At 41.5% G+C, this 15,502-nt stretch overlaps 1 protein-coding gene across 3 annotated transcripts in view; it reads right to left on the minus strand.

The window, feature by feature from the left end:
• Nucleotides 1–15,502, minus strand: part of EML6 (echinoderm microtubule associated protein like 6) — a 199,557-nt gene that overhangs the window by 37,812 nt on the left and 146,243 nt on the right. For all 3 annotated transcript variants that reach the window (XM_005884611.2, XM_014532033.1, XM_014532032.1), the window contains exons 24-27: nt 13,362–13,450; nt 10,478–10,654; nt 2,288–2,489; nt 2,064–2,190 (exon numbers count right to left, since the gene is read on the minus strand). In XM_005884611.2, the coding sequence (XP_005884673.1) occupies nt 2,064–2,190; nt 2,288–2,489; nt 10,478–10,654; nt 13,362–13,450 (595 nt within the window). The remainder of the gene's footprint in view (nt 1–2,063; nt 2,191–2,287; nt 2,490–10,477; nt 10,655–13,361; nt 13,451–15,502) is intronic.

The following is a 15,502-nucleotide window of genomic DNA, read 5'->3' on the forward strand; positions in this document are numbered from 1 at the left end:
ATTACTTCCCACATATTTCAAAAAAATATGAAGCATTTTTTTTTCTTTTGTATTAAAAAAAAAGCCAATCCTGTGTATGCTATGAACAAGTTTTCAATCTGGCGTATTGAAGAAAATGAGGAAGCTTCAAAATTCTGGATTTTAAGATAGAAAATTCTTCTTAGGGTCATCTCTACCTTCACCTCGTCCACCTCTTCCTACATTGAGCGGGTATGAGATTTTTACAGACCTGCCCAGAGACACACCAAGACCAAGAAAGGTTCAGATGAGACTCACTTTAGGTTGGAGATCAGCTGTAGTGTTTGGAATTAGGCATTTGGTTAGATTGCTAATCTTAGGGACCAGTCTAAATCATAGCACGACAAAGCATTGGCTGTAGAAATCATCCACAAACAACCTTGGAATAATAGCCAAGTCAACTCATTACATAATGTCACGTGAAATTGGAAAGATTGGGTAATTTTCTTTCAAAAGAATGTTTAATTTATGCCAAATGTTTTTGTTTTTTAATATATATTTTTATTGATTTCAGAGAGGAAGGGAGAAGGAGAGAGAGATAGAAACATCAATGATGAGAGAGAATCACTGATCGGCTGCCTCCTGAACACCCCCTGCTGGGGGATGGAACCCACAACCTGGGCATGTGCCCTTGACCGGAATCCAAATCGGGACCCTTCAGTCCCCAGGCCGATGCTCTATCAACTGAGCCAAACCGGCTAGGGCTGCCAAATGATTTTTCAAGTAGATTATGTAAGTGGAACGCTTATTCATGGACATATTCATAGTGCATATGGTTCTTTTGTTTCTTGGTTCTTAATATTAGTCCTTTACATTTATTGCCTCTTTCAAAAAACTAAAAAACTACATTGCAAGCAAAATAAACTATAATTTACAGACTATTGTAGAAATATCTATATAATTTAAAAAACAAAAGAGAAGTCTGAGCCTTTATAGTAGCATCTGGCAAAGATTCTAGGGAGGAATTAGGGTTTTTTCACATCAGATTCAATCTTCTTGCCTGCAGCACACCCACCCTTTCTCAACCAAAACAGGAGGGGAAGTGACATTTTATTTCTTTGTATCACAAAGCAAAAGGTGCTATTATTAAATAGTTATTACTGGGCAGAAAGCCATACTGAGTGCAAAAATCAACTTGAGTCTCATCAACTATAGACATCAGGGTATCCATCAATGGGAAGAGCCCATAGAGAATTCTTAAACATCTAAGATCCATGAAATTCTCTTTAGATGTTAAAAGTCATTATTCAATACTTATCCTCCCTACTATGAAGATGGCAAATTAAGTAATAGTAGTAATTTAAACAAAATTTTTAAACAAAATGTTAAAACATTTGACAATTTCTCTTGTTGATTACAATAATAATTTACAATAACACATCTAAAAGGCCTGAAATAATACCAGCAACTTTCCTTCTCCACAGAGGATCCAAGACAACAAAATCAATAGGCCTGGAATCGCCAAACACACCTGAACGAATGTGGGCAGGTGAAGACAGTAAGAGAAGGTACACCAAGTGACACAGAGTAACGTGCAGACTCTGGTTAGAATGGAGGATTATGTCACACCCACAAATATTCCCTCCTGATCCCAGAAGCCCAACCTCTCCTACCTGTCCAGTCAGCATACCCATCCCATTCAGGACATCTGCTGGCTATCCTGACATCCTCTCTGGGCAAGGGAAGCCTAGTCCAACCCAAGCTCATGTCTGTTCAAGTCATTCCATAAGTAATTTTGGCAAAGAGTAACCCACCCTTTGCCATATATTGAGGGCTGTGGGCAACTTTCCCCAAATTAAGCTTCCTCTCATGTCTGTTCAAGTCATTCCATAAGTAACTCTGGCAAAGAGAAACCCACCCTTTGCCACATATTGAGGGCTGTGGGCAACTTTCCCCAAATTAAGCTCGTGTGCAGGTAAGACTGTGCATACACGTAAAAGACTAGCTTAAGTAGCATCTTTGAGGACAAAGAAAATGCACTGTGGTTTACATGAGTTTCTCGTCGTCAGGTATGACAAATGCAAACAAACCTGGCGACGCCATACCTTTCTTCCATGGAAACCTCCTTCATCTGCTGGTGTGGTTTGGTACCCTCCATTTCCCTGATGCTCACGGCATAGATCTTGGTGGTGTAATCAATGGCCTTTTCTCTGGCAACATCACTGTCATAGCCTCAAACGACAGAAAGGAGGGGAGTGGAGTTGGATTGCCATGGCTCAGGAGGGGGTGGGGAGGGAGGTGTGGGTGGCACGTGGCTGCTGGGACTCACCTCCATCCTCTTCTGCGTCGGTGTCCGACTCCTCGCTGTCCACCAGCTTGCTCTCCTGCGTCCCCACAAACTCCCTGGTCCAGATCATCAGGGCCGTGTCGGCGCCCCCTACCGTGAGCAGCACGGAATCGTTGTGCAGCCATCTCACGTTGGTGACGTGGGCGCTGTGCCCCACGTACTTCTTGAATCTCGCGTGCTGGCCCTGTGAAGCCAGAAACTGGCCATTACCCCATCGGGAGCCCCACTGCTCCTGACTCTGGATTATCTCATCCACGTTATTCTCTAGAGTGGCTTGTACTGGATACGAAGGAAACATTTAAGCAGCAATTTCCTTACATTCCTCTAGACTGTAAGCTCTATGAAGGCAGGGAACAGATCTCCTTTCCCCCTAAAACGTTACCTGGCTCACCACAGGTCCCCAGTAAATAATTTGTAAGGGAACAAGTAAAATGTTGGACTACAGAAGCTATTTCTGGGAGCGTAAGGAAGTATAAGAAGCTTGTTTTTGTTTCTCTCAAATATCAAATGTGGATTCTGCATAAACTCCTGATTGTGAGTCTGGCTGACATTTAAGATCAGAGGTGGCCTCCCAGTCACTCCCCACAGTGGCTTTTGTACCACAGCCCAGACTGTGGCTGACCAGCAAGGTTCTTCTAATCCTGGGGCCTCAAGGAAGATTTGAAACACACACACCAGTTTCTGCCACGGACCCTGGAAACAATTTCTAACACTGGAAGCACTCGACTAATTGATTTAAAAACAAAGTAAGCCGCTTTTCAACAAACACATTCGAGTAAACAGAACCCAGGTTATTAGCAATTTCCGAGAGCTCGCTCAGGCCCCGCCGGGCTTATCCCAGGAGGGGAAGGACAAGTGAATGTGAGCGGTGGCCCGCCCGCCAGGGGCAGCCCTGACAAGTGGTAGGGATTTGCAGCTGACATCAGACGCCGGCTTCCATTTCTGGCTCAGGAGCCAGAGTCTGGCTGGCAAAAACAGCTCCGGTGAGAGCCATTTAAAAAGGGAGAGTTTTTCCATCCTCTTGGCGACTCCCGGGGAATACCTCCCAGTGTGGGAAGCTGCATGTGCTTTCTGAAGTCCTGGGAGGGCCACCAGTGTCCCAGATGAACGCTTTATTCAATAACTGACAAGAGGCTCCCAGAGGGTTTTGGACCCGCGCCCTGGGGAACCTGAAACCGCCACAAGCAGGCAGCAGGAGACAGGTGCAGGGGAGTGTGTGACTTTAAAATACTCTTGGTCGGATCTCTGTGGATCTGGCCGACCCTACCTGCCAGCAGAGTGGACCCGCCCACTGCTCAGCCCAGTGCTGAGTCTAGAGGATGAGGGAAGCAAGCAGGTGGGCAGCATTTCCAGGAAGCCCTCCAGAGCCACTAGCTTACGAAGCGAATAGGCAGAGCCAAATAAGGATTTCCACTGGGAACCACCGTGTGACCAGATGAGACCCAGAGGCACGGACATAAAGAGGACAGTCACGATGGCTGCTACTGTGGGTGCTGCCGGCCTTCCTGCTGGAAGCAAGACCCACGCCATTATGCAAGCTGGGTTCAAGAAACATGCCATTATGCAAGCTGGGTTCTTGAGGGAAGGAGAAAGTAAAAGAACTTGAGAAATGCCTCTCCATGCTCTCACTTACATGAAGGAACACAGGGTTTTTAGATGGGGGTGGAAAAAAGAATCCAAAAAGAAAGGTTGTGGGGAGGGGGGAGGAATATCAGGGACCAATATACGAATATCAGGTGTGTGTGTGTGTGGGGGGGGGAATGATCAATTAGAATCTTTGCAGAGGCAAAGAAAGTTGACCAAAGGGGTAAGAAAAAGGGAAAGTTTCGGAGTCAATTCCAGCAAAGGGTGATTCAAGATTCTCACAATAGGAAGCAAGATTACTGCTCCATGGAACAATGAAAAGGATTCACAGTTATCAGAAGGTTCGGGAAACCAGCTGTTCCCCAGGAGGAAGAGGCGGGCAGGGGTGATTGGTGGTCCTCTTAGGGCCTATGGGAGGAGCCTCCTGAAGAGCTGGCACAGCCAGTCAGACGCACTGTCCTTCTGGGTCATCATGCCAAATCCTGCATTTCTGTTACAGCCATCAGGACTCGCTACCACGACAACGCTCCCCTTCCACCAAATACTGAAAGAATGGAGACTCTGCCCTGGCCAGTGTGGCCCAGTTGGTTGAGCATCGTCCTGTGCACCAAAAGGTCACCAGTTTGATTCCTGATCAGGGCACATGACCAAGTTGTGGGCTGGAATGTGTACAGGAGGCAACAGCTCAATGTTTCTTCCTCACATTGATGTTTCTCTCCCTTCCTCTCTAAGAAAATCAATAAAAACATATTTACAAAAAAATATGGATAATCTGAAATATGTCCCCAGAGCGGTTAACTGTTTTTAGGTGAGTAATTTCTGAGAATATGATGAAAATTATGTACCCTCTCCCCACATTCACATTTCATACAGTTTCTCTGTATGAAAAACTTTCCTCTTTGAAGAACCATTCTTTCTCTCTCTTTAAAAATTCTCTTGAGCCTTTGACATTCTGAGAAAGAAACTGAAGAACCTGAGAGTGGGTTTTAAAAATGAAAATGACATGGTGAGATATATTTTTTATCCTTAAGTTTCCTTTGTTACACTTTTCTAATGGAGGATATGAAGTCGCTAAATTACTGGTGATTTTACAGTTTTGTGAGAGAGAAAAGAAATATACAAATGAAAAAATTCAACAAAGGGTCATCAACACACAAGTTCTTGATACTAAACACTAAATTATAGCTAATTTCTAGATGAGTAGGTGGCATCTTTAGGAATGACAAAGTCCACAGAGGCTTTAAAAAAAAGGTGAGAATTTAAAAAAATGACATAACAACAACTACATCAAAAAGTAAAAGTTTGGGATACTTCCCATATGGTAAGCATTATTCTAAATATTTATAAGTATTAATTTGTATAATGGCATAGTATCCAATTAGAGAAAGATTTGTTCCCACCTTACAGAGGACCAACTCTGTCACAGAGATTCTAAGAAACTCCCCGTAAGTCAAACAGTTAATAAATATCAGAGTCAACACCTGAACCAGGTAGTTTGGCTTTAGAATGGAGGACATGGTGATATTTTAACCTCTCCAATCTAGTGGAAGGGCATAGCTTTGAAAAAGAAGGGCCGATAAGGGAAACAATCAGCTAGCTATATAGATGGTGTCGAAGGACAGCATTGCACGTGGTTTAACTGGAAAAATGGGTGGGCTCTGGCAAAGGAGAGTCTATCTCGTGGAGGCTGGAAACCATGCGATTGTCAGGGAACTAATGTCATCACAAAGATTTTAAACTATGAAACCGAATATACAAGGACCCATGATTGTCATGGAAGAAAAATGCTGGGAAGACATGCCTAGTAACTCATAGGAAGGGAGAACAAGGAAAAGGGCCAAGAAGACATAACTTGAGAGTCTAACAAATGGAACTTGATTTTTGGACACAGAGAGATATGTGTGGTGATTAGATCCCATAGGTATCACCAACACTTGATGGCATGGAGCTCAGTGCTAGAATACTGCAATGGGATGCTGTCTTCGTCCGGTTGGGCTTCCATAACAAAATATGACATGCTGGCTTAAACAACAAATTTATTTCTCACAGTTCTGGAGGCTTGGACATCTAAGGTCAAGGTGCTAGTCACATTGGTTTCTGGTGAGAGCCTTCTTCCTGGCTTATGGATACCATCTTCTCACTGTGGGCTCCATGGCCTTTCCTGGGTGCATTTATGCATGGAGAGAGAGAATGTACTCTTTGGTGTCTCTTATGAGGGCACTAATCCCATTGGATCTGGGCCCCACACTTATGACTTTATTTAGCCTTAATTGTTCTCAGAAAGGCCCTATTCTCAAATATAGTCACATTGGGGGTAGGGCTTCAACATTTGGATTTTGATGGGGACACATTCAGTCCATAACAGGTGGTGAACTTTGTCTAACATACTCAGAGCAGTGGGGGAGTGTAACTAGATAGCTGGAAACATTCATCAGGTTGGGTCCATGTATTTGGAAGGAAAAGTGTGCCAGAAAATCATATTTTTTTTAAAAAAAGAGGAGGAAGAGAAGTGATACTATCAAAAAGTTTTATTTAATATTAGCCAATGGTTTTCAAATGCTTTCAAATTATGAAACTGTTTCTCCAACCTAATCTTACAAAGTAGGACTGAAGAATAAAAAGATAAGTAATCCAATTTAAAACAATGGATAAAAGAGGTATACTTCACAAATGGCCAATAAGCAAATGAAAAGCCCTCAGCATCATTAGTCATCAGGGAAATGCAAATTACAAACACGAAGCCCTCATACTACCTACACCCAGGACAGCTAAATTTTACAAGTCTGACAACACTGATGTTGGCAGCTAGAACTTGCTTATATTTCTGGTGGGAATGGAAAATGGAAAAAGGTCTGGCAGTTACTTAAAAAGTTAAATACACATTTTCTCCTATGACCCAGAAATTCTACTCCTACATATTTACTTAAGAGAAAGAAAACATATGCCCACAAAGACTTGTCCATAAATGTTCATAGCAGCTTTATTATAACCAAACAGTGGAAAAACCAGGTGTCCATCGATAGCCATGTGGATAAACAAACTGCTGTATCCATACAATGGCATTCCACTCAGCTATAAAGATGTAACAGACTGTTCTTAGCCACCAACAACATGCAGAAATCTCAGAAACAGCATCTGAGTGAAAGAAGCCAGACACAAAACAGCACCTACTTGACTATTCCATTTATATGAAGTTCTGGAACAGGTACAACTAATCTATGATGAAAAACACTGGAATATTTTTTTTTCATCTGAGGGTAAAGTGGGGGTAGAGATTGGCCTGGAAGGAGCATGAAGAAACTTACTGGGGTGATGATAATGTTTATCTTGATAGGTGTTTGGATTACGTAGGTGTGTTTGTCAAAGTTCATCAAAAGGAACCTTAACACTTGTGCATTACAACTGTATATAAATTTTACCTAAAATATACCACAAATAAATGTTGAACTCTAGGTAATGATATGCACAGGAACTCATTAGGGTTAAGTATCCTGATGTCCATAATCTACATTGAATTGTAGACTCTAGGTCAGGGGTCCTCAAACTACGGCCCGCGGGCCACATGCGGCCCGCCGAAAACATTTATTCGGCCCACCAGGTGTTTTTGCCACCGCTGCCTGTCCTGCTTAGCAGCCGACTCGTCCCGGGCCCGCAGTGCACATGTGTGGAATGTCTGAGGGACAGTGAACTGGCCCCGTTTAAAAAGTTTGAGGACCTCTGCTCTAGGTGGTGGGGTCCTAGAAGTTCACTGTATCATTCCTTCACCTTAACTGTATGTTTGAAATTTTTTCTTTTTTCTTTTTTAATATATTTTATTAATTTTTTTACAGAGAGGAAGGGAGAGGGATAGAGAGTTAGAAACATCCATCAGCTGCCTCCTGTACACCCCCTACTGGGGATGTGCCCGCAACCAAGGTACATGCCCTTGACCGGAATCGAACCTGAGACCCTTCAGTCCGCAGGCCGACGCTCTATCCACTGAGTCAAACCGGTTAGGGCTGAAATTTTTTCTAACAAACTGTAGTAAAAAATCTTACACAGAGAATCAACATATGAAATACAAAACACAATGACTAGTTGAAGCAGAGGTGGGGCCCCAGGCCCCTCCCACTGCCCCCTACTCTGTTTCCTGGGGTGGTCCCTGAGGAACCTTCCTGGAACACAGGGTGACATTACTATAGACAGCACACCTGGTCAGGCCGGGGATGGAGGTGATGAATTCCAGGACCAATAATAAACCTAGCCCTGGAGCATGATGCAATAGCATTCTGGGGATTTCCACTATCTAAATATAGGCCCAAACCTCAGTGTACTAATACCAGGACATCCCTAACTTGTCCGGCTAGCAGTCTCATTTCAAGTAATGTAAAAGTAGCAAGGAAAATTGCTACATAAAAGGGAATTCTGATCAAATAGGAAGAGCTGGTAACTGACAGTGACGTGATGATCACTGGGAGTGAATCTCAGAAAAGACCACCAAAAATTATTTCCTAACCAGATATTAACAAATGAAAGAGGAGAGAGGAAGGCATCTAAAGATACCCAAAGGGCTGTGGAGGGAACTGGTGTGTTCAGGTAAATATACAAATGAGAAGAGGAGTGAAAACCAAGGATGAATACAAAAGTCTTGCACTGACAACTTTGATATAGTTTTAGAATATTAAAGCAAAAAGCTAAGAAAACAGAAAAGGATTTTCTATATATAGGGCTAAAAGAAAAATACAGAACGCTAGGAACACTTCTTAGATCAGATGGTTTAATATGAACAGAAAGCAAACTTATTGCCTCTATTAAAGAGAATGCTCTTCAAACCAGGAAGGACAAAACAGAGCTCATGTACCTGAGTACAGGTACCTTGCAATGTGACCACAGAAACAAAATCAGGAATGCCCAACAAGTTTAGAGACCAGGAGAGGCGACATCGAACACAAAAAGGCTCCTGTATCTAAATGGGAAAACAAGTGGACTCTGGCAAATATTGATTCATGAGTTGATGCAAACTCTGGAAAATTCTAGGGTGAATTATTACACAGAAGGTCTTTTAAGCACTTGGAAAAGGAAGTAATGATTACTGGGCAGCAACAGGGCTTCACTGTGAACTAACCCCACATTTTCCATTGGTTGGTTTGTTGGAAGGGGAGATTAGGGACACCAGAGACACACTCAATCTGGCTTTTAGCAAGATATGTGCCAAGTCTGTAGTGATGTCTTGTTGCACTAGCGAGGGAAAGGTGAGGTCCAATACAGCATAATCAGATAGAGGTAAACGTCTGTTTCTGACTGAAGAACTGAAATTAAATGTGCGCACTAACATCAGAATGTCAGATTGAATGGGGGCTCCTGGTGGAGGCAGTTGGGTGTTCTAGTTTATATTTTTTCTTTCCATGACTTAGAGCTCACACTGGTGAAATCAGAGGATGACATGATGCTGGAAGGGAAAGTAAATACTCTAAGTATTTAAAAGATGTTGACAGGCTGGAACAATGAGATAAAATAAGCAAGATAAGTCTTATTTGGTACAAATATGAAGTTCTGTCCTCAGTATTTAGAAAGTCAGTTATGTAAGATGGGGGTTATAACCTGAACATTTTGGGCAATGACGTCTATGATTCGATTGTATAGTGTGGCAACCAAGAGCTGATGCCATTTTAATTTAAGTTAAAACAAATATAAAATCAAGACAAGAAGATGAAAGTCCTACTGTACCCTGAGCTGCTCAGATGACATCTGAAGCACCGAGTTCAGTCTTAGATGAGACAGTTTGAAATGGAATAAAATGGAGTGTGCTTATAGGGAGGGGAAACTGGAAACCATGTCAAGTGGGGAATGGCTGAAGACCTGGAGAGGGCAGCCTGGAGAGAATGAGACTCTAGGACAGGGGTCCTCAAACTTTTTAAACAGGGGGCCAGTTCACTGTCCCTCAGACCGTTGGAGGGCCGGACTATAGTTTAAAAAAAAAACTATGAACAAATTCCTATGCACACTGCACATATCTTATTTTGAAGTAAAAAAACAAAACGGGAACAAACAGAATATTTGTATTTGCATGTGGCCCGCGGGCCGTAGTTTGAGGACCCCTGCTCTAGGAAGTCAAAGGTGGTCCTCCTACATATGCGGCTGTTAGAGGACCAGAGTTAACCGATGATGATTTTGAAGGCAGGACTTTGGCTAAAGAGAAAACATTTCAGCTCAATCTAGAACAGAAACATTTTAACAACTCGAACTATTTTAAATGAATGGGCTGCTTCAGGAAGTAAGGAGTTCTCCATCTCGGGAAGTATGCTAGTACATGTTAGAAAGACACAGGTCCAAGAGGTTCTGAAGAAAATTCTTACATGCCGTTTTGTGAGGTATTGGATTTGATGATCAATGAAGGCCTTTCAAGGAGAAATTCAATGCCACAGACTGACTCAAATTAGTAAACATACCATCATGAAGGTTTTCATACAGCATAAATAACGACGGCGCTGTAGACAACATTGTTGATTGCTATGCCTTCAACATTTAAAAATCTGCTTAGATATAGTACATAGATTTGGGGTCATTAATGAGACTGAGCAAGTATATATAATAAACGTGCAATATTACCTTGACAGGATATGAAAAAAGCTTGACGAACCCGAAATCATCTCCGGTGGCTAAGAGGGAGCAGTCTTTGGTGAGACTGGCAGCATTTACGTCGGTCACATCACTGTGTGCGGGCCAGATCCCCTCACAGGTGGGGCCCAGGACACAGGTCCACGTGTCCCACTCTATCTTTTCAACCTTAAAAAGAAGGAAAAGAAAATTAATGTACTTTTGCACAGCCTAGAGATCTTTAGTTTTGTTTAAAAGGAACCTTTTGAGGCTGAGTTAGTGCTAAATGATGACTCTGCCCACATCAGGCACCTGTGCTGAGTGCTGAGGTACACGGTTCTAAGTTGCATTTTAAAGTGCTATATGCATTGTCTTAATAAATCAATACTGCAGTCAAATATCCACACAGACTTCTCTAGATAAGATTAACATTTTGGGAATTATGGAAATCTGATAACGTTCTTTAGTTCTTACCTAGATATGTATCATTGTACTAGAGGCTCGGTGCACGAAATTCGTGCATGGGTAGGGGCCCTAGGCTTGGCCGGCAACAGGGCCCATCAGAACTTCCCTCTGGCCGCTGGCAGGCACCTGGGACCCGGGCTTCCCTTGCAGCCCTGGCTTTGTCTGGAAGGTCATCTGGAAGGATGTCTGGTCTAATTAGCATATTATGCTTTTATTATTATAGATAAGCCATATAAGCTAGATCAAGGTTTTTCAGTGAAAGCACTATTGACATTTCAGGCTGCACAATCCTTTGTTGTCAGGGGCGGTCCTGTGCATAGTAACATGTTTAGTAGCATCCTTGTCCTCCACCCATGGGATGCCAGTAGCACCCCTCCCCAAGTTGTTCCCAGACATCCCCAATGACCCTGGGGCCCTTGCTCCCAGTTGAAACCACTGAGCCCACTGATTAAGGAGACTGATTATTTAGCAAACTATTTTAAAAAGTTATAAGACATAACTTTTTATTTTTTATGGAATGCTTCCTTGGAGGAAAGAATAATCAGATTCTGCAGCTAGCTTAATATTCTTTATGCTCTGGAGAGACTATCTGAAGAGCAGTTCATACTGATATGAATGTACACCATTTCAGGAAGCCTTATAACATGAATTTCCCTCTTATGCGTATTCTTTTACATAATAATTGTTCATCTATATCAAGTTGCATCCCCCCCATCATTTGGTTAAACTGCACTTTATTTTAGTGTATTTATTTGGGGGCACTGGAACAGGATGGGAAAATAAAGGTGAAGTGATGTAAAAATGATGCTTAATATTTAGAAGATAGCCAGGTAGAATCACATACAGAGCCCTCCAGATTGGGATCACAGCTCCACAGTCTTCCTACTCTCTTGGAATCTTTATTTCCCTATATGTAAAATGAGATTGACAACCCTCACACAAGGCTGTTAAGAAAATTAAAATGCAGGCATATGAAGTGCTTGACACATTCAACAGATGTTCAGGGAATGAATGACACAATTAGAAATATCCCCTACTCGAGGCTATAAATGTTTCTCCATATGGGACAACACACATGGAGCTTGAGAATATCATGCTAAGTGAAATAAGTCAGACAGAAAAGGACAAGAAACATATGATTTCCCTCATATGTGGGATAGAAAACAAAAAGCAACACATGAACCAACAAAACAAAACAAACTCAGACACAGACAACAGTATGATGCTTACTAGAGCGGAAAGGGGGTGAAGGGAGGATGAAGAGTTTAAGGGGTCAAATATATGACGACGGACTTTGGCTGGTGAACATACAACACAATATACAGATGGTGGATTATAGAATTGTACACCTGAAACCTATATAATGTTATTAGTCAATCACACCCCCAATAAATTTATTTTTTTTTAAGTTAAAATGAGGACTGATGAGAGGTGAATAAATTGGAATTGGGGGTGTGAGACCAATTGATCAGTAAACAATTTCCATTAATACAGTGTCATCATGTACAACAACTTGTTTTCCTAAGTACTGCACATAGACTTCCTTTAGAAATGATGAAAACCCTATGAACGTGTGTGTGTGTCCAATTGTCTCCGGGACTACTTGACAATACTGGGGTAGTTTACTGGCAAACTGAAGAGAGAGGCAGGTGCTTATACCTCAGTAGTGTACTTTTACCCACTTTTCCTCAAAGGAAGCAATATTTCCTTTTCTTTCATCAAAGTTTACATTGCCTATAAATGAGTCAGATTGTCTCCCGGGACTAACAGGACATTCTTAGAGCTCAGTTGGGCAATGACCTTTTGGTCATGAGGGTCATTCTATGGAAGCACCGGGCAGCTAGCTTTCAGGAAGGAGGCAATTTGTGGATTCAAACATTTTATCTAGGCTTTGATTTTAACAATTAATAAGTATGTATGGGTCTAAGGACATGAGGAAAACAAGGAAAAAAGTTTGATAAATCAGGATAGCCAGATCGTTGGACAGCTTTTGTTCTGAAAGTTCATTTGTCTTATTATTGTTGCAGAAAATATTATTACAAATAGTAAACACTGAGAAAGTATGTTTCAAAAATTTACGTTTATAAGGAGCTTTGCACAAAACAACATGTTGAATGGGATAAAAAGAATATGTAGCATCTAAATGCTAAGAATATGTAGCATTTTGGTTGTTGTCATCAGGCACAGAAAAATTAAGGAGAATTTGAACTGTGCATTGCTACTTAAATCCCCAGAAAGCAGGAAACCAGATTAAGCAACCAGATTTAAGAAACTATCAAGCATAAAGGTACACTAAATGTAACCCATATTAGTGGATAACAACTGTTAGGTTTTATTAAAAATATAACGCACATATTAGTGGACAAGAATTGATTGGTTATATTAAATCTTCATGAGATATATTTTTTAAAGCTTTGTGTACGACTGTTACCTCTGAAGGTCTTATTATATGCCGTTTGCCTCTCGGAGCTTCAAAAAAGAGTTGTTCTTTGGCACCCGAATTAACTTGCAATAATTTCCCTGTTATGACAGAATGAAGTAGAGAGACGATTAAACTCTGCACTTATTTTTTTTATTATAAAGTAGCTACAACTATTTTTATTCATTTTAGTCAAAGTTTCATGAGTTGAGTAAATACATGGTAGACATTCCAGAACTACATGTAAAGGCAATTACATGCCATGGTACAAATCCCAGAGCTATGATTTTACTGAATATGGACCTCATAAAATCTTACCTTGAACATCCTTCAAGAATAGAAGAATCATGTTTGCTATGCTTTAGTCTGTTGCACTGAAAGTAGCTATTTTTCCAAAGCCTGACAAAATCCACTTTTTGCTCTTTTTTTCCCGTTGCCTCCTAGCAGAGACGTAGTGAGAGCAGACTGCTTTGGCAAGAATTATGGCATCAGAAGTGAGAGCCTTGCTGCAAGGATTCACATTTACTCCAGTCTAAATTCTAAATGTGCCCTTTCAAGTTTAGAAACAGGAAGATAAGGGCACACAAAATAAACTATGAATGCTCATTCCCCTCCCCTCTCCCACCTTACTTGAAAATTTGTAGAGAAATCCAAGACTTTCCCAAAACAAAATGTGGAGCAAAAATAGTCTTTCACTGTGATATAAACTTATAATCTTGGGTTCATTTTGATTAATGCTGAAAAAGGTAAGATTTCCTACTTTCCCTCCAACCACATCAACAATCCTTTATGGCTTGAAATTTAAATGACAAAAAGATACTCTTTATAGTATTTCTTCAGCATGTATATACATACACACATAGTATTTCCCCCCTTTCTGTTTTCCCATAACTGTTTATATCTAGTAGTCTTGAAATATCCTTCTTGGAAAAATAATACCAAAATAAGAACTTTGTGGGGTTTATATCATGTTCTTTAATGGTCAAGTGGACACCACCTAGGTCTGAAATCTCGAGTGGCTTACCTTCAGAGTTATAGATCTATTTCTAAGTGACTCATTAAAAACAAGGCTCTCGCCCTGGTCAGTGTGGCTCAGTTGGTTGGAGTGTCATCTCGGGCACCAAAAGATGGCAGGTCCGATCCCTGGTCAGGGCGCGTGCGGGAGGCAACTGATCAATATTTCTCTCTCACATTGAAGTATATGTGTGTGTATGTGTGTCTCTCTCTCTCTTCCTCCCTCCCTCTCCCTAAAAATCAATTTAAAACTTTTTGCAAAAAATGATAAAAAATAATAAAAACAAAGTTCTCTTAGTTCATAACTGAAAACCTCAATTGTTTATAATTTACTGAGTTATAACATGGTGGTGAGGGGGTTTTGACTTGGCTGTGGGGAGCAAGTGAATTTGAAAACATTTCCACTAAAATGGGCATTTTCCTGACCTTCTGGCTGAACGTAGATACACAAATGAGAAAAGAAAAGGGAATTAAATTAGCTTTGGCTATTTAGCATTCTAAGAAAATGAGTAACCAAAATTTTTTCAATGAGCAAATATGTATTTTAGGACCCTCAAGAGAAATTGCAAATAACAAAGGACGTGGAAAAGGATTAAAGGATTCAATAAAAACATTCTTTGAATGTGGCTAATTTTAGGAGATATTTGGCCACAGGATACTAACAGAACTCAAAGGATTCCAATTCTCAGATGATCCTAACAACTCAGTTTCCACCACAGTTTCAAAGATCACACTTAGAAAAACAAACCAAAGACTTTTAAAATAGCTCAGCGAAGTACTTTAGGATTGTAAGAATATTAGAGAATCTAAACACCAGAGAGCAGTATGAGAAGTGCTTCGCAGAACGGAGACACCTTTGGGGACCTGCCTAGCCAGGTTCCTTCCCTGGGAACTGCCCTCCACGTGACCCAGAGGCTGGGCTGGACCAATTCTCTCCAGGAAAACTGGGATCTGGAGGCTGACTCAGTGGGTGCCGTGCTGAGGTTGGAAGCGAGCTTTGGGATTGAGGGTGGCATTTTGGGGCAACAGAGAGTGGGCCACGTGCAAACGAATTAGGGAAATCCTGTCTGTGCAGAGAGAGGGGCCAAAAGCAGACATCGAAACACTTCGGGAAAGGAGGGGAGAGGATCTGCCGGCCT

Source organism: Myotis brandtii, unplaced genomic scaffold (genome assembly GCF_000412655.1).
Source record: "Myotis brandtii unplaced genomic scaffold, ASM41265v1 scaffold84, whole genome shotgun sequence".
NCBI lineage: Eukaryota > Metazoa > Chordata > Mammalia > Chiroptera > Vespertilionidae > Myotis > Myotis brandtii.